Source organism: Zonotrichia albicollis, chromosome 6, assembly GCF_047830755.1.
Source record: "Zonotrichia albicollis isolate bZonAlb1 chromosome 6, bZonAlb1.hap1, whole genome shotgun sequence".
Taxonomy (NCBI): Eukaryota; Metazoa; Chordata; class Aves; order Passeriformes; family Passerellidae; genus Zonotrichia; species Zonotrichia albicollis.
In genome coordinates, this window is record NC_133824.1 from 5,600,740 (window position 1) to 5,624,067 (window position 23,328).

Sequence of the window (23,328 nt, forward strand, 5' to 3'; positions counted from 1 at the left end):
TGTCCTGGGTGAAATCCAGTGGAGGCTGGCCAGCTTCCATCAGCTAAGCAGCCAGCCCACTGCATGTTCTGCTTGGGGATTGTTGTCTCATCTCTAGAGGCCTTCAAGACACCTGCTAGGGCTCTCTGCTACCATGGCCAAACATTGCACACCACCAAAATATGCTTTGTTTATTCAAAAGGAACTGCAGCAGGCTGAGGAGCTGGTGGGCTGCTGTCAACAGCAGTGAGTCTGTTTACCCAGAAAACAGGTGCAATGCAAGCAAGGGCTCTGCCCTCCCTCAGCACATTGCAGGACACTGGCAGCAGAGGCAAAGGGAAAAACCCACAGGATAAGAGAAGTCTGAAGGATCAATAAGGCCAAGATGGAGATATTTCAATCTCCCCTCCCCAGCCCCTTTTTATCCCAGAGGATAAGATCCCACATTCACTCCTGACTGTGAGATAAGATGCTGCTCTTTGGCATAAAGATCTTGCTAAAAATGATATTGTTAGGACATTTTCCAGTGCAGTAGTCTCTTTCTGGAGCACATCCCGGCATTTTTCCTGCTCCACAGCCCCACACTCCAGCCATGCTGGATGACTGGTCACACATCAGCTGCAACTGTGGGATCCCAAGCTGTGAGAAGCCTCTAACATGCTGTCCAGGGCATGAGTCACTTGTTCCCCATGCAGGCTGCAAACAAGGGGACAGGCCAGCCCTCGTTCTTCTCTTTAACCACTGCATTCACCCACTTGGTTTGGAGTCAGCCACCTCTTCCACAGGCAGGCAGCACACCTCTCTCTGAGATAACCCCTGCTGGCACACAGATGATGCGTTTGGGAGGAAAGGGAAGGAGCAAGAAATCCATCTTGCAAAGGAGATTTTGTGACTTAAGTTCATTCCTCCAACATAAGCAATGGGAGAGAAACACAAGTCCAGAGATTCCATGTCTGGTCCTCTTTAGACAAAAAGCCAAAGAGATCTCAGGAGCAAAGTGCCATGGCTGCCAAATCAGAACAAAAGTACCAGGAAGAAAGAGGAAAGGCTTCTTGTGTGTCCCCACAATTCCAAATATAATACCCACAGGACTCTAAAACACGCTAGAACAAGAGTATTAATGGATGTTTAAATAGACTGTTGTCATCTAGTACATCTAACAAATCTAATCAGAAGTAACAAATGCTGCTAAAAGCCTGTTGCAGTGGCATCAGATGTAGCATTTAGGAGTCAATTTACAAACACTATCAGTTTCCTTCTTCCGTTTTGGATGTGTTCTGTTGATATTTCATATCAGGTTCTGCTCCTGTCCCATTCCCTGTTGACTTCAGTTTGTGACCATAAAAACACCTCTCTGTCAGATCCCCAGCTTCCCAAGGGCAAAAGGGTGAGATTCACTGGTAAGAGGTGCTCAAATACAAATCCAGTGGATGGAGTGTCAAATCACAAAAATTAACAGTAAACAGGACAATTTCCCGGCAAGTCAAGAAATCTTTATTCAAACTGTTGCTGTGCCTCATGAGAGCATTTGCAGGCAGAACACTGTCGTGGTAACAATCACTTTCAAGCACAAAGATGCACAGGAAATGTCAGGCACACATTTGAATGTGTGATAGTTAAGGATGTGACACAAAGCCTGCTGAAGCCAGTGGGTCTGAGAGCAGTCTTAAAAGCCAAAATTTAGGTACTTTGTAGATAAAAAAGGGAAAAGAAAAGATGATGTATTTGTGATCTGTGACTGAATACAGCTAAATACAGCTAAAGAGAATGGCTTTTCCTAATTATATTTATCAGAAGAATCTTTTTGATTTAAACACTTGCATAGCTGTAACAATGTTATCTAATTTTGGCAGAGTGGAATGGAGTAGACTGACTAAAATTAGGTTTGCAAACATGCACTAAGAGACTCAAGGCTTCACATGACTCATCCACATCTCTACTAACTGCCTTCCTGAGAGACTAATGGAGGGATCCTCAGCAAGGGATCCTCAGCAAGGATGATAATTTTCTCAATAAAGGCAGGAGATTTAAAGTAACCATGTTATGAGCAATAAGAAGTTACTCATTTGCCCTAAGGCAGCACATTCATTTTCAGCAATAGAAAACCTCTTATGTGGAGAAAGTACTTCTAAATATTTTCCTGAAAAGGTAGTTAAATCTGAATGAATGTGTTAAAGCCTAGATATCCTCACCTCCTGCCACAGACTGGGAAGTCACATTATAAAACAGCGTGACATGGAAATACAAATATAACTTTGTCCAGGAGGGGTCATTGAAAGGAAAAACACCTGAGTAGAAGCTGTTTCCAAAAGAAGAGTGTTGCAACCCAAGTAGGTTTATATTCCAGAAGTCTACCTATCCCCATTTTGTAGACAGTGAATCTTTTTGCCCAAAACACCCCAGTGTTAGCACAAGCCTACGGAGAAACCCAGGTGTTCCCAGGCCCTGCTCCCAATCCATCCACCACATCCCACCAACTTTCTGAAGCCCATCCTAACTCTGGGTCTCTGTAACAGAGCTGGGAATGAGAATAAATCTGGCAGTGCTCTGCACTGAAATGGTGAAGCTGCTGAGCTCAATACTTTCTACCTTCACCCTCCCAGCTCAGAGAAGAGCTCCTGCATGCCACACATGCCTCATGACCTCTAAAGGCTGGGAAGACAAAACACTGCTAGAACAAGGCTCTCCTTATCAGTGCCTCCAAACCATGCAAGCAGGCAGGAGGTTCCAGCACTCTGAGACACAGGAGGTCCCTGTGATGATGAATTCCAGAAAATGTAAGCGGTTAATCAACACAGCACTGGGTGACGCATGTTGGTACAGGAAAGACAAATTGTTTCACGGACAAGGATGGCAGAAGGACAAACACCACGCCCTTCCTGCAAACAAGAAATGTGACTTCCAGTTCTGTGAGTACAACTCAGCCAAAATTATCATGGCACTAATGAACTGGCATCATGCCATCAGAGACACGAGGCTCAGCTTGGTCAGGAGCTATCTGAGCAGGTGAGCTTCACAGCCTCTGCACCAGCCCTGCTGCCAGAAGCATCAGACAACAGCCACCGATGCACAGGCAACCCCTGCCAGCCCCCCTGACAGCTGCAGGCCTGACTAACACTTCAAGTCAATGACAGAGAGCTGATGGGCAGGGAAGGGAGGCAGAAATTACAACCCTGGGGTTAAAACTGTTGAACAGTTGGAGCAGTCAACGGAAGGATATAAAATGTACTTTCAGTCATAGACTAAAGTTTTGATAACGCTTACCCATCTTCATTCTATTCCAGGCTAGACTACTGCAGCTTTATTCCAGTAATGGCTTCAAATTGGGCAGACAGAAGAGGGAATGAGAAAATCCCTGATCCTCCCTCTCCCCTCAGGCTCTTGGGTGTCCTCTGTGATGAGCTCCCACCTTGGGAACCAGGCAATGCAGAACTGCCCTGGTCTTTGCCTGGCCAGGGTGGCCTGTGAAGAGCTTCTGGTGCTGGAGGCTGCGCTAGAGAACAGGACTGTGTAAAGCAGGGCCCTTGGGATAATGAGCAAAGTTACTATGTAATTGATTTAATTGGTGTAATTGAAGGCACCATGCCTCATTTTATTGCAGGAAAATGAAATAGTCACATCTCATTCTCTTTCCCACCTTATACCCAGAAATATAATGGCACCAAGATTTGACTGACTGGGAATAGCTCCATTTTCTCTGCAAGCAAAAAGTCAAGGAACTTTGGATTTTTTAAAATGAAAACTGAGATTAGACCTGACATTTAGAAGCTTCCAAAACTGGCAGGCCCTAGGGCCAGGGACTTTGCAGTCCCGAGAGGGCAGCTGTGCAAATTCAAAGAAATGAAGTGCAAGGAAATTGCATAAGTTGACCTCCTCCTCTGCAGTGGGGAGAGAAAGCCCAACACTCCCATGCTTCACTGGGCAGGCATTCACAGAGATGAGTAAAATATTATGATCAAAATGCCTCCACAAGGAAACTCACTGAGGCAGCTGCTCTCCATCCAGCTTAAAAATTCAACTCTGCCGGTCCCTGTAGAGGCGCAGGACCCTGACACAAGCATCTTACCTGCGGCTTTCCTTTCTTATATGGCTTCACAACACTTGTGTCTGTAAATGAGTGAAGCCTCTTTGCACAGCCACTGTCATTTCACTTGCAGACTCAGGCAGCAAACTCACAGAGTGGAATTGAGTCCAGCAAATCAGTGAATGCATTTTTTCTGTCTTAAGGAACTGCAACACAGCATTTTCTGCACAAAGAAGGCTCGGGTGTTCAGCACCTTTTGAACATGCTTCCAAGATGAAAAATATCTGCCACTATAATTAAGGGTAGGGTGCTTAACTAAATATTTCTTTTGTCAGCCATTCGTTTTAAAATGCGAGTTTGTTGCCACATTATGCCATTTCAATATTGGATTGCCCTCAACCAGAACATCTGTGTACTTCACCAGCTGCTTTAAACAACTGCCTTCTTTAAAACTAAGTGAAACAGATTATGTGTTTTATTATAGTCAGATTTCACTGTGAAGTTCATTGTCTCATGTGACACAGTTGGCAAGAAGAGAATTATCAATTCACTGCCAAGTTAAACAAAAAACCAAAACTCAAACCCCTCTTACTAAAGGAACAGCAACTGCCACCTTATAATTGCAATAAAGATGTTATCACTGGAAGATTTAACATTATTTATATATTCATCTGCTTAATATTTGCTAAGACATTTAGAAGCATGCCCTAGGAAACCCACAGGTTCAGTCACTCTGCAGCTGGCAATACCAGGGAAGAAGGGATCAGCTCCTGGGCCATGCAGATAATTGTAGCCTTTAGTTTAACATAGGCTTGGTTGGAATAACTGTTAGCTCAGATATTCATGGGCACTTTTCACTGTACAGTTGTATCTCTCAGAGCAGTGAAATGCAAAAGCTTAGTCAGGGGTAAGAAGGGATATGAGATTTCTTGTCCCAGAGCTCAGCTTTTAAAACAGAAAGTCATCAGTTATCCTTGTGACAAAGGATTTAAAATTGGATACAATGGCCACATCTGCCCAAGTTTTCAGAAAGCATGAACCATGTTTAAGGTCCATCCTAATTTCTTGTTATTTCAATGGTTAATGAATTATAAGCCAGATTTAGTGCAGGAATAAAGTAGTACTGCATGGAGAACATCCCCAGCTACTCTACAAAAAGCACAACAGTTTGAGGCTTTGACAACATCATGTAAACAGGAGCACAGGGATTATTTCTTGAAGGGAATTTCCTTTTTAGTGTGTGCAAACTACTGCACCAGTGAAAGCAGGCTGGTCTAGGATGACATTTAAAACAAAGCACTTCATAAAAACAAGGCAAATGTCAGCTATCCCAGCTTCATTACCTAATTGATTCAAAGCAGAAAGATAGTAACACCCAAATGAGATGACAAAAGTTACACTGCCACTGTAAGTCACAGACCAGGAGAAGACCAGATACACTTTGACATATCTGCTTTTGTGTTTCAGGTATTTAATACACCAGGAACCTTTTGAAATCCCCTGCAATTCTCTCCACAACTTCTCCAGCATCCCAAAAGGCAGATAGGTAGAACATGAAGGAGGTTATTCTCAGTTTTCCTCATCTGGATGGGTTTTACTATCCAGGAACAGAAGTCTTTGGTCTTCTAAATACATCTTTCCCTTGAAAAGCTTCATGACAGCACAGAATTTAAGTGGTTTCAGTGCTATTATATATACATAATCAAGCCAAAGCACAACAAAATCACAGGGCACATCATACAACTTAACACAGAGAGAGGGATTTTATAGACAGCCTAGGTGGATAGACAGGAGCACATTAACCTAAAGATACTGATGCAGTAGTGCTGTGGGTACCCCTGTAGAAGTGGTCTTCAGATGGCTGTGTAAGCATCACTGGCACTGCATTCCAAATATATTTCAAGGAGAATTTAAAGTAAACTGAAAGAAAAAGGACATCCCAGGGGATGTGGTAAGAATCAGGATAACAATGAACTGAACCCCTAAAATGCTCCCTATAAGAGGGCAATAAGTGATTTTGTTGGAAGAGGTGCTTGTACCCCAATCAGGAGTCAAGTTCTGTCTTGACTAACATCATGTTTTACAAGGGAGTTTATTTGCTCCATTTCCTGGAATAAAGAGATGCATTCAAGCACTAAACTGAATCCAAAGCTGTGGTCTCACCCAAGTCAATAAGACAGCACCTGGATGATTCCCATGTTTGCACTCCAAAACTGCAGTTAAATCTAATGGACATTAAAACATGGGCCAGAAGCTGAAGTAAAGCAGATAAACTGAAAAATGACACATGCAAAACCCCAGTATAAAAAAGATAAATTCCTAAAGGTAACCCACAGTTTGAGCCAGACAAAATATTAGAGCCTCTTACACTCAGTTCTAAGTTCTGCTTCACCTTGTCCAGTACAGACAAACTCTAAGTGTCAGCTCTTCATTTGGACTCCCTTAAAATCAGAAGAAATAAAAGTGTTTCTAGAGCATATTTCATCTACTCCTAAAGTAGGTGGCTAAAACAGGTCAGATGAATCACATTAGCAGCATTTTTTTTCTCTCCATTGATTATACAAGGAGCCCACAGGGACCAGCCTGGATGGAGACATTCAGAGTTAGGAGAAATGAAGCTCATCCCAGACATCTGCACAACTGCATCCACAGCACTACCAATCCTCTCATGGCTCAAAGTGGGACTAATTTTCACTGCAGAAAAAAGACAAAAGTAGAAGACAACCAGCTTTCTGAAGAGCGATCTCAAATGTGAATTCCCAACATGGCAAGGTCTTTCCATTTCAAATATTTGAATTAAGCCCATGGGTTAAAAGAGTCTGAGCCTGTTCCCTATTCCCAGCACCACATTAATCTGGAATCTGACCTTTGGCAATTTATTTAACCTTACTTTTCCTACTAACAGCAAAGTAGGGATAATTTTAACATCTCTGCCAGAACGCTGAGTTACTTGATGAACATCTTTAAAGTGTTCTGGGATTTCTGTGCTCCTCATCAAAACAATGATACTATTAACTATTATATGAACACTATTGTGATTACCATTACAAAGACAGCATTTTTCAGATATTTACCTTTAAAACAGCTGTTATTAATTTTCATGTGTTTTTCTTTGAACAGTACTTGTCAGTCATAATTCCCATGCCTATTTCTCTGGGATTTGTATCTTCTGATCTGACACTTTGCAGGTTTATCACCAAATTCCCTTCTTGTATTGCCTGTTAAAATCATGTACTAATGAAAAAAAAATCATTCTTTGCTTTCTGCCTAAATTTATCTGTATATAAATAGCTTTCTCCATATATATAAAAGCCCACACATTCTGTCATTAAGTGTAGCAGACAAATAGATTTGAATTGCAGTAGTGTAAATAAACATGCAGCCTTTTCCCAAATCTAATGGACAGATATAAATAAGTCCTGTCTAGAAGCCACACTTGAATCACTGTACACAGTAATTTGGGCTAGAAATCAAAACAAAGTGTCATTGTCTCCATCCTCTGTGCTCACAAACCCAGCAGGGAAATTTCAAGGAAATTGCTCACATAATACAAACTTTAATTTACAGAACAAATAGAAATACACATACAAAACAATCTCAGTGTGTTAATGTATACATATATATATATATATATATATATATATACACACATACAGAAATGTTTCAGAGGGAAGGCATCTTTGGATGAGATAGGGTCATAGAGCAGGGCTTGGATCTCACCCATCAGCGCCACTCCCAGGATTTAGGACACTCTGTACCTCAGTTTCTCTGCCTTTAACAACTGGTGTGGGGACAGCTCCCCACGTGCATGGGCACAGAGGCACCATGCCTGGCAGCATCTGCACTAAATCCCAGCATTAAAGAAAAATCCTCAGCTCTACAGCACAACTGCCCCGTCAGATTTATCTCCCCTTGAATTTACAGTGATTTGGGACTCCAGACTAGAGTCTGCATGCTGGACACCAGCTAAGGAAGCCCAGCTGACTCCTCCAGCCCAAATCCTGGATGGATGGCTTCCTGTGATGCACATTTCAGGGGATTGCAGTGAGAGGTGCAGTTCCAGCTGCCTCAGTGCACCTGCATTGCCCCCCTTCCCCAGCAGCTCTGACCCCGCTTGCCTCGGCTCGCCTGAACATCCAAGTAAAATAAAAACTGACAAGCAACACCTGTCCCACAGCTATTTTCCACACCCATCTACATCTAGGCTTGCTTCACTGCCTTCTTTAAATTTTAATAAAGGTTTCAGTGAGCAGTCTTAGTCAAGTTGCTGACTCTTTTTCTTAATGCTTCCATGACTGAGCTTAGACATCTGAAGGAATCTGAGTTTAAGTAATCTGCTCACAAAGACAGCCCTGGAAATATTCTTTCTGCTCATCATCACCTTAAGCCACAAGTGCAAATCTGCAGTACAGTGCATTTTTCCGATGTAGTAACACAAAGAAATGGTTTCACTTCCCCCGCATTGGATTTTATCAACAGCTCCTCTCCCAGATGGACTCTATAAATCATGATATATATCTCAAAATGCATTCTTAAAATCCAACTTCCTATTCATGGTACCCATCAAAAGGCTTGGTATCATCCTTTTGGAGTACAGAGAAACAACTACAAGATGCAGCAGTTTGTAGATCAGTTGTTTTGATTTAAACACGTATAATTTACAAGCATGCAAATTGACTGTAAAGATGTGAAAACCTCAGAAATTCTGAGAAAGCACCAGAAACTTTAATTTGGTGAAGCATGGCCAGCTGAGAGCTGTACTTGGATGACAACACATGCTGGGGAAGGTGATGGGCTAAAACCCCAAGAAGTAAGATGGTATCAGGCTCCTGGAGTTTGGTGGGACCCCAAAGGTGTCAATCCCTGTGTGTGACACCAAGGCAGAGCTCAGGCTCTTCTCCTCAGCATCACCAGGCCAGACAGACCAACCTCGGACACTTCAGACAGAATAAACCAAAAAAAGCAAAGGAAAACACATTCCAGACCTCAAGAGCCAAATTCTGCATCTACAGGGAAAGCAGTCCGTGTCTGACCCCTTGCCTTCCCCCACCCACACACAGGAGCAGCCAGCTGAAATCCCCAGCATTTGGCAGCCGAGGTTATCCTGATGCAGACCCAGAGCCCACAAGTGGGCCTGGAGCTCAGGAGGAGTGTGGGAAGCTGCAGGACTGAGCTCACACACACACCCAATGCCTGTGCCCTTGCAGGCACAGATGTGGCCCTTTCTGGGGAGAGAAAATCCTGTCTGAAAGGAGCAGAACTGCAGTGCGAGCTGAGGTGACACCAAGTGCACTGTGTCCCTCTGAACAAACCTTCCTAAGGCTTGATGCTAGCAAACCACATTGTGGTTTCAGGATTGATTTTTCTCTTACTTCGACCTTCAAAAGCAGGATATTGTTTCATCTTGGTCAGCAATATCAGGATTTTCTGCAGTAAATCAGACGTCATTTTCATGTCAAATTACAGAGATACCTTACATGGGCTGTACCCTCTGGGTACTTCATTTTCACCTTTTCTTTAATAACACGTTTTCTTTCTTCTCCCTTACACACTGAACTTTATAAATAGTTTAAATAAATGCCTATCTTTGTTTAATGAGCTTGTGCTGTCTGAGTGAGCTTTGAAAATGCCATTGGTTATATGGAGTAGTTAAAATTACCATAGGGGAGCTACTGACATGAGAGCATTACCTCTTATTAGTACTAATAATCTTGCCTAACAAGCCAGTACAGCCTTTGAAGCCTCATCCTCAAGCTTTGAGATTGATCCTTTACCAAAAGTGGTAGGTTTTTCCCCATCCTTTATATTTCCCCATCCTATATATATATATATATATATACATATACTGGTACTTAGGACTCCTAAATCCTTTGCTGCTTCTCTTGCACAAAATTGTCCCTGTACCACAACAGGACCAGTCCAGCTGCACCATACAGCTGTGTTAGGGCCAAAATGCCTGCTCCCCTCATTCTGCAATACACACAGGCAAACATAGAATCACATTTTCCACACTTTTCATCACTGAAAAACAAGCAGAAACTTTCAAATAATTCAAACACTCCACATCTATGTGAGCCCTTAAAGACAAAGGCCAATTTTCTACATAAATAGCATCCAGCTGGTCCTCCTCCCTGCAATAATCAGAGCCAATACATGCTCTTGTGAAAATCTGATCCATGTAAAATGCATTTTTCTTCATTTTTGAAATATGGTTCTTAGATTTCCATTCCCCAATTAAAACAACAATGTGACTTTGATCTCAAATAATTTGCAATGCATGTCAAAAAGAGTCTTATCTGTTACTTCCATTTTAACATCACTTTATAAGAAACAGCTCCTTGGCAAACAGCAGCTTAGCTGTGATGGCTGGGCAGAACAGTGTTAACTACATGAAATGGCATCAAAAAGTGCTGTCTCATGAAGCAAAGACAGTCTGTGGAGGAAAAGCTGGCAGGAATACCCTTTTTATTATAAACATTTTTAGAGTCTGAAGAAAGAATGAGCCTTTTGATATAAAACCCTCCTTCAGTCTGAAAAAAAGTTTCAATCATCTCTTTCCCTAAATTTTTACCTGTCTTTTTCTCCTTTTATATCTTTTCAGCCTGTTCTTTTCCCTATCTCCTTCCCTCCCATGGACAAATTTAATGGGAAGTTAGTCTGAGGCTTCACACCACAAGGATTAAAATGGATCATAGGAAGAAGCCCCCATATCCTGTACCTACCTCATGAATAGCAGAAATAACAAAAAGAGCAATTTTATCCATTTGGCCTTGTTGCACAAGAAAAGGCAAGAGGGAATTTGCACATCCACGCTGTCCTGTAGCTGAAAATATGGACAAGGACAGAGATAATGAGCATCTCTGGGAGACACCAGGATGTTGAAACCAAGCATCCACCCCCATGGAGCAGGCACTGCAGGTAGGAAGCAGTGGGCAGCAGCTGTTTCCCATGAAAGTTCAGCTGAAATACTTCAAATCTTTATGGACTTCATATTTAGGCTTAGAAAACACAGGACTGAGAATGACTTGCTCTAATGGATGCCCATAGGTGGATTTAAAAATGATCATAAATTCTGTTATTTGAAGAAGCCATCTGTACTCCTGTTTGTTTTAATTTTAAAGATTGACACCAATTTCCATGTGCCTTGATAACTACCTTCAGTTCTGAAAAGTGTGTCTGGATCCTCATTAAGCAACAGCAGACACTTCTTGTTTGTAAATATTACCACAAGGTTGGTTTAAAAAGGGAGGGGGGGGCTAAACATGTTTTGGAGATGAGAGAGAGTTAAAAAAGGGGAGAAGGGGATAAACATGTTTTGGAGATGAGAGAGACAAGACAAAAATGCAAAAACAGGTTATCATGCCCAGGAGGCAAAGGGAAGAGAGAGGAAATTCCTTGGGTTTGAAAATGAATTGCACTGCAGATCTCAGGTAGCTGAACCAAGCCTTTGGCACAAGAGAGACTCTGTAGGGTCTGCAGTCCAACAGGAGAAAAGAAGGGAACACTTCCACAGACTGCCCCTGTTTAAGGCACTAAACACACACACCACAGAAAATTTACACTGATTTAACTGTGACTGGAAATTACCTCCTGCATAGACAGTGGAGCTCCTCCAATCCAATTAATATCTCAGGATAAGTCTCCTTTCATATTTTTATTTGGGATAAGATTATATGCCCAAGCATCAGAATTTTTCCCCCTTAAAATCTTGCTAAACCTGACTCCACCACCTCCAACAAAGAGTCTCTCCCTATTTTCCTCTTCAGTAGAAATATTTCAACATAGCCACTATGAGAATAGTGTGTGCTTATCTTCATTTCCAGCAACAGCATTCTCACATTACTTTCTTAGAAGCATTTCTCTCCTTCTCTTCAAATGCCTCTGTGCTAAACCACTGAAATATGTGGCAACTGCAGTGTCAGTTGTCACAGGGAAAAATATGTCAGCAAAAACATTTGATTCAATCTGCTGTTTAAGGAAGCAACATTTCCTCAGGGTATGTGCCTTGTGTGGATAAATAACAACTGTCCAAAAGCCAAGGATCTAAAACCAATTGCCAATATCAAAGAGCAGATTCGAGGCAATCACCTTCAGCAAAAGAAAAATGCAAAACTAGTTCCTTTTCCTACTTTTTTAATTTAGTGCAAGTTTGTTTTTGAAAACAAAAAAAAATTAGTCTCTCAGCCACAAAATGAAGGGTGAAGGATTATGTAAAGGATATTACAGATCTCATTGGGACCATAATTTGCCACCCAGGCTTCTGCATTTTCTCTGATGAGATGCATCATATGGAATATTCACATTTGAATACTGAACCACTAGATTTGCCAATTCCTGCAGATAATCAAAAACTTCTGTCTCAACAATGCGTTTTCAGCAAATTTCACATTCAGCTCTGAGGCTCCCAGCATAAGATGGACATCAGACTCTTGGGAGAGTCCAGAGGAGGCCGTGGAGATCATTCAAGAGTTGGAGCATCTCTCCTGCAAAGACAGGCTGAGAGAATTGGGGTTGCTCAGCTTGGAGAAGAGAAGTCTCTGGGGAGACCTTACAGCATCTTCCAGAACCTAAAGAGGCTGCAAGCGACAGGGAAAGGGTCTTTCTACAGGAGCATGGAGTGATAGGACAAGGGGGAAGGGCTTCAGGCTGAAAGAAGAGATGTTTAGATCAGGTATCAGGGAGAAATTCTGTACTGTGAGGGTGGTGAGGCCCTGGCACAGGCTGCCCAGAGAAGCTGTGGCTGCCCCATCCCTGGAAGTGCTCAGGGCCAGGTTGGATGTTGTTTTAAGTAACCTGGACAAGAGGGAAGTGTCCCTGCCCATGGCTGGGGATTGAAAGTAAATGATCTTTAAGGTCCCTTGAGCCCGAACCATTCCATGATTCTGTGAATTTGTGTGTCTCCATGTGAGGACAGAAGGGAGGAACATGAACAGCTGGTGGTTCACTGGTGGACACTCTGTGGCAGAGAAAGCACTGAGCAAGCAGAGACTTGGCCAGCCAGCAGCTTCCAGGCTCACATATTTGTGGTTATTTATTAAGCACCTACACGATATTTTGAAGATGATATACAATTGGAGAGTTCAGCTATGCAGGTCAGAAAATCCTGCAACTAATTATGGTCTGCCAAGATACCATCCTTGAATTTTCTCCTTTTTAAACCTGCTTTCTCCCTTTCATTTAACACCCTTTGAACTCAGAAACAATTACTCCTCACATTTTCCCCTCTTGTCAGAAAAGATTAACTCCACCATTTGGTGTGTTTTTCACTAGCTGCTCCATCTAACCTGGAGGGTCAGTCACCAACTTGGAACAACGTGTTCCACTTCTCTGTAGTGCTGCAATCCCATTACACCTCTATAACACCTGTAGCAACTTTTAATAGTCTTTTGGCAACTCTCCTGATGCTTCTTACTCATCATTTGTATCATTTTTTGCAGCAAGTAACAGAAATCCTTTTCCATTGTCATAGAGTCATAAAATGGTTTCAGTGGGAAGGGACCTTAAAGATCATCTAGTTCCAACCTCCCTGCCATGGACACCTTCCATATTCTTGGGAGTGCCCTGAACCAGGTGCAGGACCTTGCATTTGGCCTTGCTGACCTTCGTGAGGTCCACATGGACCCAGTTCTCGAGTGTGTCAAGGTCCCTTCCCTCCAGTGTGACCACACAGCTTGGTGTCATTGGCAAACCCTCTGAGGGTGTGCTCAGTCCCACTGTCCATGCTGCCAACAAATGTGGAACAGTGCCAATTCCAACACTGACCCCTGAGAGCACCACACATCACTCAGCACTGGTGTCCACTCTCACACCAAGCTGCTGACCACAGCTCTTGGAGTGTCACCATCCAGCCAGTTTCTCAACCCTCAAGTTGTCCATCTCTCAGTTGTCTCTCCAGTTTAGAGTCAAGGGTGTTGTGCAGGACAGTGTCAAACTTCTGGCACAAATCCAGGCAGATGATGATAGTCACTCCTCCCTTATCCATCAACACTGTAGCCTCACTGCAGAAGGTTTCCATATTTGTCAGGGACAATTCACCCTCAGTGAAGCCATGCTGGCTGGCACCTCACCTACAGCTTCCTAAAGCTGCTTGGCTATCCAAACTTCATTATTCAGTGTCACTTCTGAAAATTTGGATTATTTAAAAGGCCTCTTTCTTAGGAATTTTCAGCAGGAAAAGCTACTGGAGACAGGCCTGCATGCCTTCATAGCACCAGCCTTTCGTCCCTTTGACAAATCATACTGCTTGTTGCGGAAGGGAGAAGGAAAATTCACGTGCCTTTTACTGTAGTACCCATCTTTACAAAATGGTCGTGCTTGTCCTTTATACAGTTCTTTAATAAACATGCCAGGTACCCTGGAGATACCTAAACTGTCAGCAGTGAAATTACAGAATCATAGAATATCTCATGTTAAAAGGGAACCATAAGTATCACCGAGCCAAATTTCCTGCTCCTTGCAGGACTAATGAAAACTATACCATATGACTAAGACCATTGTCCAGGCACTCCTTGAACTCTGACAGGTTTGGTGCTGTGATCACTTCCCTGGGGAACTGTTCCAGTGACCCACCACCCTCTCAGTGAAGAATGTTTTCCTAAAGTCCAGTGTGAACTTCCCCTGATGCAGCTCCACTCCATTTCCTTGTGTCCTTTTGTTGGTCACCAGAGAGAGGAGAATGCTGCACTCAAAGTCAGACCAGGCAATTGGTGGGCACCTGCCACCAGAATTCACTTTTGCAGAATCATGTTAAAACCAAAATTCTTCACTAATTTGGCTTATTCAGGTTTTTTTGCTTGGCAGCAGCAAATACAGCTTAAACATTGCAATTCCTGTATGCTGATCCAATTGTGCAGCTAAACTCAGCCATGAAATGCTTGTGGGCACAATAAACTCAGTGCCTGCATCTCCCCATCAGGGATCACCTGCTCCCAGAGGACATCTACTGCTGCTGTGGTTTGGGGATCAGCAGGTGAGAGGCTCTCCATGCACCCAAATTCTCTACGTTCACTCTGAGCTCTGCTTTCTATTCATCGGTGGGTTTCAGTTCCTCTGCTCAGAGCCAGCTCTCTCTTTAGAGAGACTCATCTTCCTTCCTGTAGCATTCTCAGTTGTGCTCTTTGGATGGGGGAATAGGAGATGTAGTTAAAAATACTGCGATGCTGTGGTGGGCGGTGTAGCAGAAATAGACAGACACCAGCTCGCTGCAAAGAATACCAAGTAACATCCCAGAAAGATAAAGGCATAGCAACAAAAGAAAAGAAAATGCATTTGTGTTCTGCCACTAGAGAGCTAAATCTGGGTGGAAGATAGCAAATGAGGAGTGCTGCTTGTGGCCTGGTGCACCATCTCTCTGATGGCTTCACGTGCAAAGTCATCTTACAGCAGTGTGGTCATAAAAGCACAGCTTATGGACAATCCTGCCTCCAGTTACAGCCCAAATGTGTGTGAGCTTTGGGATTTTATGAAGATAGTGCAGGAATCAGCAATAAAATGGGCCCAACCCATAGCTCACAGAAACCAGAAGCCCATATGGACTGAGAAGAGGCTTAGCTCCATTAACCCTGCTTTAAAAGCAAAGTTTTCAGGGGATATTAGGTTCTTTCCAAGAGGAAGATAAACCAAGCTTGGCTGATACAAGAAGCTGTGAGATTATTCTATGGATTTACTCCCTATTTTTCAGAGGCTTAAGTCTCTCTTTATCCAGCCAGTAACCACACAGGAAAGATTTCATCCCAAAGGGCTTTACAAATAAGTTTTTCACAAACAATACACCAGGGTCACTTACAGTCTTTAAGTGAGACAATTCTTAGAGAGGTCCAGCAGCTGCTTAACACTTCACAAAAATAACCTGGCACCATTTCACCAGGGAAGTGAAGATGGCTGCATCAAAAGGAAATCACGGGGGAGCTTGGGTGGCCTGATTGCAGGGATGCCTTTGGCATAGGCTCAGGGTGCCACAGCCCGCACCACCCTGCTGGGGAGTCCTTCAGGTCTGGAAGGGCCAGTGTGGAGACAGAAAAAAAAGAGCAGAGTAACACAGAGAGATGTCATGGTTTGGTGCGCATGAGCAGGCAGTGATGGGATCCCCAGGATGGGTGTGCATAAGCAGGCAGTGATGGCATCCCCAGGATGGGAGCAGGCAGTGATGGGATCACCAGGATGGGATCTCCAGGATAGATCTGCATGAGCAGACAGTGATGGGATCCCCAGGATGGGAGCAGGCACTGCTGGGATCACCCATTCTGGGGACACTCTATTGGGTGCTCAAGGCCTGTGGGTGCACTGGGGGATGGAACAGCCCTGCTGCTACAGCACACACATGAGCATCCCCTTCAGTGAAAGCCAAGGTGGGAGATGAGTGCACGCCCGTGTTTTGTGCACATGGAAGACAAGGACCTTTAGAAGAGAGCAGGGCAAATCTAGAGCTGGGCCCCTTGGGGCAGAGTGCCCTCTGCTGCTACAGCCACTCTGCTTCCAGGAGCCCATGGCAGGGAGGCTCCCACCCCACAGCTCAACTAAACCTCTTTCTAATCTTTATCTTGCAAGATTTGTTTTGATGCCATCAAAATCTAAAATAGCCACAGGCACGAGAATAATCATACCATTAAAAAAACCCATCAACATGCAGATGCAGCCTCAACCAAACTCCATGGAAATTCCTAATAAAATAAATGCCATTTAAATGTTGCTATACAGAAACACCAACCCTACCAGTGCAAAATTTAAAAGAAAATGTCTAGAAGTCTGCACATCAAATGTTAATACTATTTTCAAATCAAGTCTAAGAGAGGATGACACATAATTTAATAAGCCTAATGGGTGTGTAATCAGCATTTGGCCATTCCTGCCATAAAACTGGGTGTCTCTCTGGCCCAAGATGTCTAGGAAAGCCACTAAAATACAGCTAAGGCTTTAAAAGCAGAATTTTAAAAACATCCTTTTTTTTCCCTCATTGTAGACTGATTGAGAATGTCACTCAATTAAGAATAGGATCCAACAAACTGGCAGAAATACAAACAACTCTGTGGGCACAGTAAGTGGCACAGCAAGTTGCAAGTGGCCCATTTGCACCTTAATTTGCTGCCACCAATCAGCAATGTCAAGATTCCAAGCATCTCCTGACAGCCCTGACAACAGCAGTTACACAGCATTATCTAGTCTTCCAGTAAAATCTTTCCCCTCAGACAGCATTCATGCTGCATTTCACAACAGGAGGAATACACACAGTCAGCCTGGATCTCCTCAGCCCTTGCAGCTGGAATCAGAACATTTTGGGGAGTGGGGGTGCCCTGTACCTGCTTTTGCCACCACTCACACACAGAACAGAGCAGCAAGTCACAAAATAATAGAAATTGCCAATGTATTGGCCAAACAAAAGGCAGAAATTATGTTAAAAATATCTAATCTGAGGGTAGAAAGTTTAATTTTAAGGTATTTGATAAAGAATGCTCATTGTGTATAGAAAGAGAATCCATCATCTCCTCTAGTTACATACTTAGTCAAACAATCCATTTTTTTAACTCAAAAAGAAAGATATTTTAAAGATACATTATAATACAAACATATTATAAACAAACATATCACAGGGTGATGCCTAGTGCTGTTTCAACATTGTCACCATTTTATCTGGACAATTGTATAACACAAGTTACAACAACTGAACACATTAAGCAAAACATTTTTTTACAAAAAGTGAGACACTCCCTACCCCACAAGTACTGACCAGAATTTTTTCAAGTCCCAGACTGCATAGGAAAATAATTGTCTGTTAGTGAGGGTAGAAATTCTGTTTCATGCCTTCAAATATCTGTTGGGGTCTTAATAGACCTCAACACTTGCATAAGGATGGAGTTATACTGGGGGTGGGGATGGAGGAGAAGAGGGGACAGAGGCAATACTGAGCAGAACCAATATCAAATAAAAAGTGCTAATTTTATATTCTAACAATCCCAGTTGTTCAAATGTTTGCAAACTACAAACCAACCCCAACAAACAAAACAATAATATTATTTTAAATGTAATTCATAAGGAATTCTGCAGCTACAAGGTTATGAAAAAGACATGTATATTCTGCAGCAGCATAAAAAATAATCCTATGTACAATCCAAGCATCAATTTTCTCTTCTCTATCACCATCAGTATTTTATCTTGAAGGAGCATCTGTCAGATACTCCAGAACTAAAAATAGCAAAGACCCTTTCAAAGAGAACAGTCTCTGGTTTATATTTATAACTACCCTGCACTTGCTGTCTCTGGCTGCATGGCCATGAAATTTGTGCAAGATATAATCAATTACCCAGCTTTGCACTCCATCATGCAGTTAAGCTCCCGTTACCTGCAACGAACCCTCCAAGCACTTCTCCCCATGCACAGGGCAGAGATTATAAAACACAATAAAAATCTGCACATTGAAGAGCTAACTGTAGAGCTGACTGACATTACACAGCAAAAACCTTGTGAGAACAAAAACCGAGCACACTGATGTATAAAACAGAGAGCCTACCTGAATTCTTCAAATGCATACATGGCCTAGCAACTACACAAATGCTCTGAAATGGAAAATAATCTTCTTAACGTGCAGAGGACCATTTAGTTTGTCAAACTGCAGCAAAATGCATAATGACGAGGGAGTATATTTGGAATATTCTGAGGAGAAAGGGTATGCAGATACTGGCCTGCAGCCTACAGCTCAGCCAGCTGCTGACAAGCAGCAGCTAACAGGAAAAGGCGATAGAGTACCATGTGATCATTCCTGCAAGTCTGATTAATGCAGTATACTCCAAGAATACAGGCTGATATCTTCATTATTCGAGCCAAATAAGTCAAATACAGTACACGACAGGCTTCACAGCTAAATTATCATTCACATGCTACATCGCAATCAGCAAGCGCAAGCAGAGGATAATAAAAAACTAAATATATATTGTAACCAAAGAGATTAATTAGGCCCATTCAAGCTGGTTTTCTTACCTTGTAGTGATATTTTAGTCTGTTTTTATTCATCTAAACCATCAGTGATGGAACAAAAGACTGCATCCACAAACCTCCCCTTCCATGAATGCCAGAACATTTAAAGTAGTTTATCTGCTAGAAATCATTTCCTCTGTAGTCTATTCCCAACCACTTTAACTCCTTCAGCCCTGGACTCATTGCCACAAACCCCATTTGCAGGGCCATGCGGGCTTTTTAGGGTTTACAGGGTTAACACCAAGAAATCGCAGCAGTGCCACTGAACGAGGTGGGCTAAGAGCCAAAGGAGTCATGCCTGCGAGATCACAGAAGGGAGACAGGAATGAGGAAAGTTGAGCATTTCGTGGCATTGCAGTGTGCGGGCGAGGATGCTTCAGCTGCCTAGCAACAGCGCACGCAGTCTCCATGGCAACAGCGCAGCCAGCGCAGGGGCAGAGCATCCGCTGCGCACCCCAGGGGCGACGCGCGGGGACACCTCGGTGGCACGGCCACAGCACCCTGTGCCGGGGGCACCGGGGCACGGCGGGCTCGGGGCCGCAGCCTCGCCCCCTCCGCGGGAGCGCCGGGGCTGCGGCTGCGGGGAGAGCACGGCCACGCTCCGGGAAGGGCTCGGCGAGGGACGGCACTGCTGCTGCTGCTGGAAATAACACGGCAGCTACCCGTGCTGAGGCTGAGAATGCTGGGGAACACACCCCAAAGAGCAGGAGCCAGAGCTCGCCATCCTTTGGAAATTTTGGACATGCAGGAATCACACTCCCATCACCAGTTTGCTTATGGGTTGTTTGGGTGTTAGCCATGAGACTGCAGAGACTTTGCCCAGGCAGCCAAACTCAGCAGTGGGATGGGGAGAGGTTTAACCCTGAGGCTATGCATCCTGCATCGGCCTCAGTATCACCACAGCGTGGGGACACCCAGGGGTGCCAGCACTGGCCAGAGGGGGACAGGCTCTGCTGGTCAGAGAGCCCGTGAAAGGTGGGGATTGCTGGAAATGAGGAAGATTCAAACCGGGGAAATCAACCCCAGCCCTGGGAAAGAGAGAGAATGGGGCAGTGGGAGAACATGGTGCCTGGGAAAGTCACAGGGAGACAGCAAATTCAAAGTTACCTCTGGGGCTGCTCCCCTCCTTGCCTCTTTCACTGCTAGGGCTGGTTTCTAGCACAAGGAAACACATGGAGGGTTTTGGCTGGAGTCTGAAATATCCAAACCCAACTACAGCCCCTGAGGCCATAGGGCAATGGCTGCCCCACTGAGCTGTGGGATTTGGAGGCTGGAAAAGCATCCAAAGGGTACAGACTGCCACATCTCTTAGACACAGGGATTGGGGACAGGCCATGGTAATTGTGGCATCTGATCTCATGGATCTGAGACAGAGAAAAAGGGCTGGAATGAAAGGTAAAGGCACTCATGGAAAAAAACCCCAGCACTAGGAAAACCCAGCACAAAAAATATCCACATTTATTTGAGACATGGTGTTTTTAATGTAGTAGTGACCTTGGGTTTCATTTTATTTCCTTTAAACAAATGTGATAGTGTAAAGTGACAATAAAGGCACGCTGTAGGAACACTAAAACACATGCAGTCACACCATCTGACAGAAATTAATTCTTCCACAGGCATCCAGCAAGAGAAGGACTGCAAGGTAGGTGATTCTGGCTACAGCCTAATGAAAGATTAAAGTTGGCAGAGAGGAGAACAACGCAGCCATCCAAGGAAGCCTCCTGCCATATTTAGGCTGAGCCTCAGCACAGTGTGCTCACTGCACACAGCACCCCAGCAGCTGGGCACAGCACAGGAACCCCTTGCAAGCAGCTGCTCTGCTCCTGACCTGGCAGGGAATGGATTTAGACCTCCAGAGCTAGCCAAGGTCCCTCATGGGGGAAGGACAGAATTCTGAACTTCTCCTGCTCACCACAATCTTCCTCTAACTTGAACCAAGTGGAAGAGGGCTGGTGCTTCTTTTTCATGCTGTTTATCTAAAACAAAACCATTCTATAGAATAAAGGGCAAACACTGCTTCCCCTAAGCATTTTTCTTGAAACAAAGTTGACAGAATCACTGTCTGCTCTTCCAATTTCTGCAGTTTCTCAGCAGCCACAATGCAAATAAATAGTTAACTGTTCAAGTCAAGGCTTCTGTCATCAATGAGTTCACTGTGAAGGACTAGAAAAGCAAACATCCTCCACAAAGTTTTCATGTAGAGCAGAGGTCAGCTGTTGAAAGGTTTCATTAGGATAACATTTTAACTTTTTTTTTTCTTGGCCAGCACTTCCACAACAGCTGACAGCATTACACACAGAAACAGCAGGATTTCTATCATGTGAGACAACCAATAGTCTCAATTCTGGTTAATTAATCACTAGGATTCCCATATTCAATAGTGAGATCTGAGATCATGTCCTACTGTAGGCATGAATGTGGCTCAGCATGAAATTTTACCAAACAGAACCCACAGGAGCTTCAGAAAGTCACATGAACACATGCAGTGGCCAAATTCATAAATAAATGCAGGACTATAATACCTCCTTATAAAGTTTTAGCAAAGACTAACTTCCTGTGCCCTGAGCCAGACTGACGGCCTTGAGGAGCAGACAGAAATTATGTCAGAAACCACAATCAGCAATAAAAATTTTCACAAGAAGTTGTTTGTTCCCTTCCTGGCAGTGTAACCAGTCCAGACATTTGGTGACAAATGTCCCTCACTTTACCAAAAATCAAAATTATGTCACATGAAATAAAAAATTACTAAAGATTGGGTGGGACAATTTATGTCATGGGAATTGTGGGAGCCAGACCTTCTGATCAGAGGCCAAAAAAGATGTGACATTGAGACACCGAAGACAAGCAGCAACTTTTTGGGAAACACTTTGGAGTTTTAATGCTGGGCTCTAACAAACAAGTGTGACTGTGATAGGAGTGGTTATCCTTGATGAAAGCTTGTCAAAAAAGCAAAGGATGCACAAAAAGCCTGGAAGCATGACAAACCAGAACAAGGCAGAGGATACTGATGAGATTTCTGGCTTTATCTAGAATTCCACTGCCATCCAAGGGCCTCATGCTGATACTCTGCTAAGAGCCCATTTCCCCAAGTGTAACATTTGCATTATTGTTATTTAGTATATCAGTGTATCAGCATTTGTCCTCGTGACCTGAAATTCCACCAAAGCTTTTGCCAGATGCTTGGTGACATTATCTGATCCCAAACAGACTGAGACATTTTAATGAAGTTATTCCCTTATTCCCTTGCTCAAGAAAGGAAAGGAAGAAAGGCACTGACACATTGGACTTCTGTCATTGAGCCTGCATTATCATTATGCTGAAGTGATATTCAGACCACTCTAAAAAAAACCTTGCAACTGTGCTGAAAAATTCAGCATTCACTTCAATTCATGAGGAAGAAAACAAAAAGAAGGGAAATGAGCCAACGAGAGCATATCTAATGAGTGTTCATTCACTGCATCTCCAAAATTTCTGCACTGTGGAGAATGTGGCAATCACAGGCAGCATCCCAGAATATGCTGAAAAATCTCCTTTCAACAGGGTTGTCTCTGAGTTCAAATGTCTTTCATGGGCTTAAGAAAATAAGATTTAAAATGTTTATTGAAATAGAAAAGGAGTGGCTACCTTTGTTTGTTCAGGTATGAGGAAATTGTAAAAATAATTGCAGTACCTTAAGCTTACAGAACAAGGATGCATTCAGTATTGGAGTATTGACTCAAAGCTTCAGCTCTTAAAGAGGAGGATGGGTGGGGCAAAAATGAACTTTTTTTTCCTCCTTTTATTAATGGTATTTCTATTATGTGTTGCCTCAAAATACAATGTGAATTTTGATGCACAAGGATAATACAACACATTTCAGGCTTCTCCTTTCACTCTCAGGTTTCCAGGCTGACCAGGAAAGTTTGATTTCCTGATGTCAACCTTCACCAAAAAAAAAATCCTACCTCATTTATATATCTTGGAATTATCACAGCCCATGAATATTTCCACAGGAAAAAAATCAATTTTTTCCCCTCTCCACTTTGCTGAAAGCATGCTTCATGCTTTGCAAATCTCAGGGCTTGAGATTCCTGACCACAGGATGGCTGATGCCTTCCCCACAGCTTTACCCTTATCATTCTGGGAGTCTCACATACCATTTTCAGGAACAGACCCTGTACCAGGTGCAGCCCAGCACACAGGGCTCAAAGGGGATGTTTTCCCACACACAGCCTCATCTGCCCCATTCCAGTGCTTTAGGGAAGATGTACTGGAGTGAACCAGAGAGAATGGGGCTCTTACTGATTTTCTATCAGCCCTTGGGGACAGCACCAAGTCCCAGCCAGCAATCCAACAGAACTCAGCCAGTCAGGGTTCCA

At 43.4% G+C, this 23,328-nt stretch overlaps 1 protein-coding gene across 4 annotated transcripts in view; it reads right to left on the reverse strand.

Annotated features, from left to right (window-relative positions):
- EVL (Enah/Vasp-like) overlaps window positions 1-23,328 on the reverse strand; it is a 147,284-nt gene that overhangs the window by 102,264 nt on the left and 21,692 nt on the right. The window contains exon 1 of one of the 4 annotated variants that reach the window (XM_005483210.4): window positions 18,974-19,315. The exons of 1 other annotated variant lie outside the window; for it this stretch is intronic. Coding sequence is in view for 2 of the 3 variants with exons in the window: in XM_074542353.1 (XP_074398454.1) it covers window positions 18,339-18,370 (32 nt within the window). In the remaining variant the exon portion in view is untranslated. Of the gene's footprint in view, window positions 1-18,338; window positions 18,386-18,506; window positions 18,723-18,973; window positions 19,316-23,328 lie in introns of those variants that run through there. 2 more of the 4 variants (XM_005483207.4, XM_074542353.1) reach the window with 2 other exon arrangements.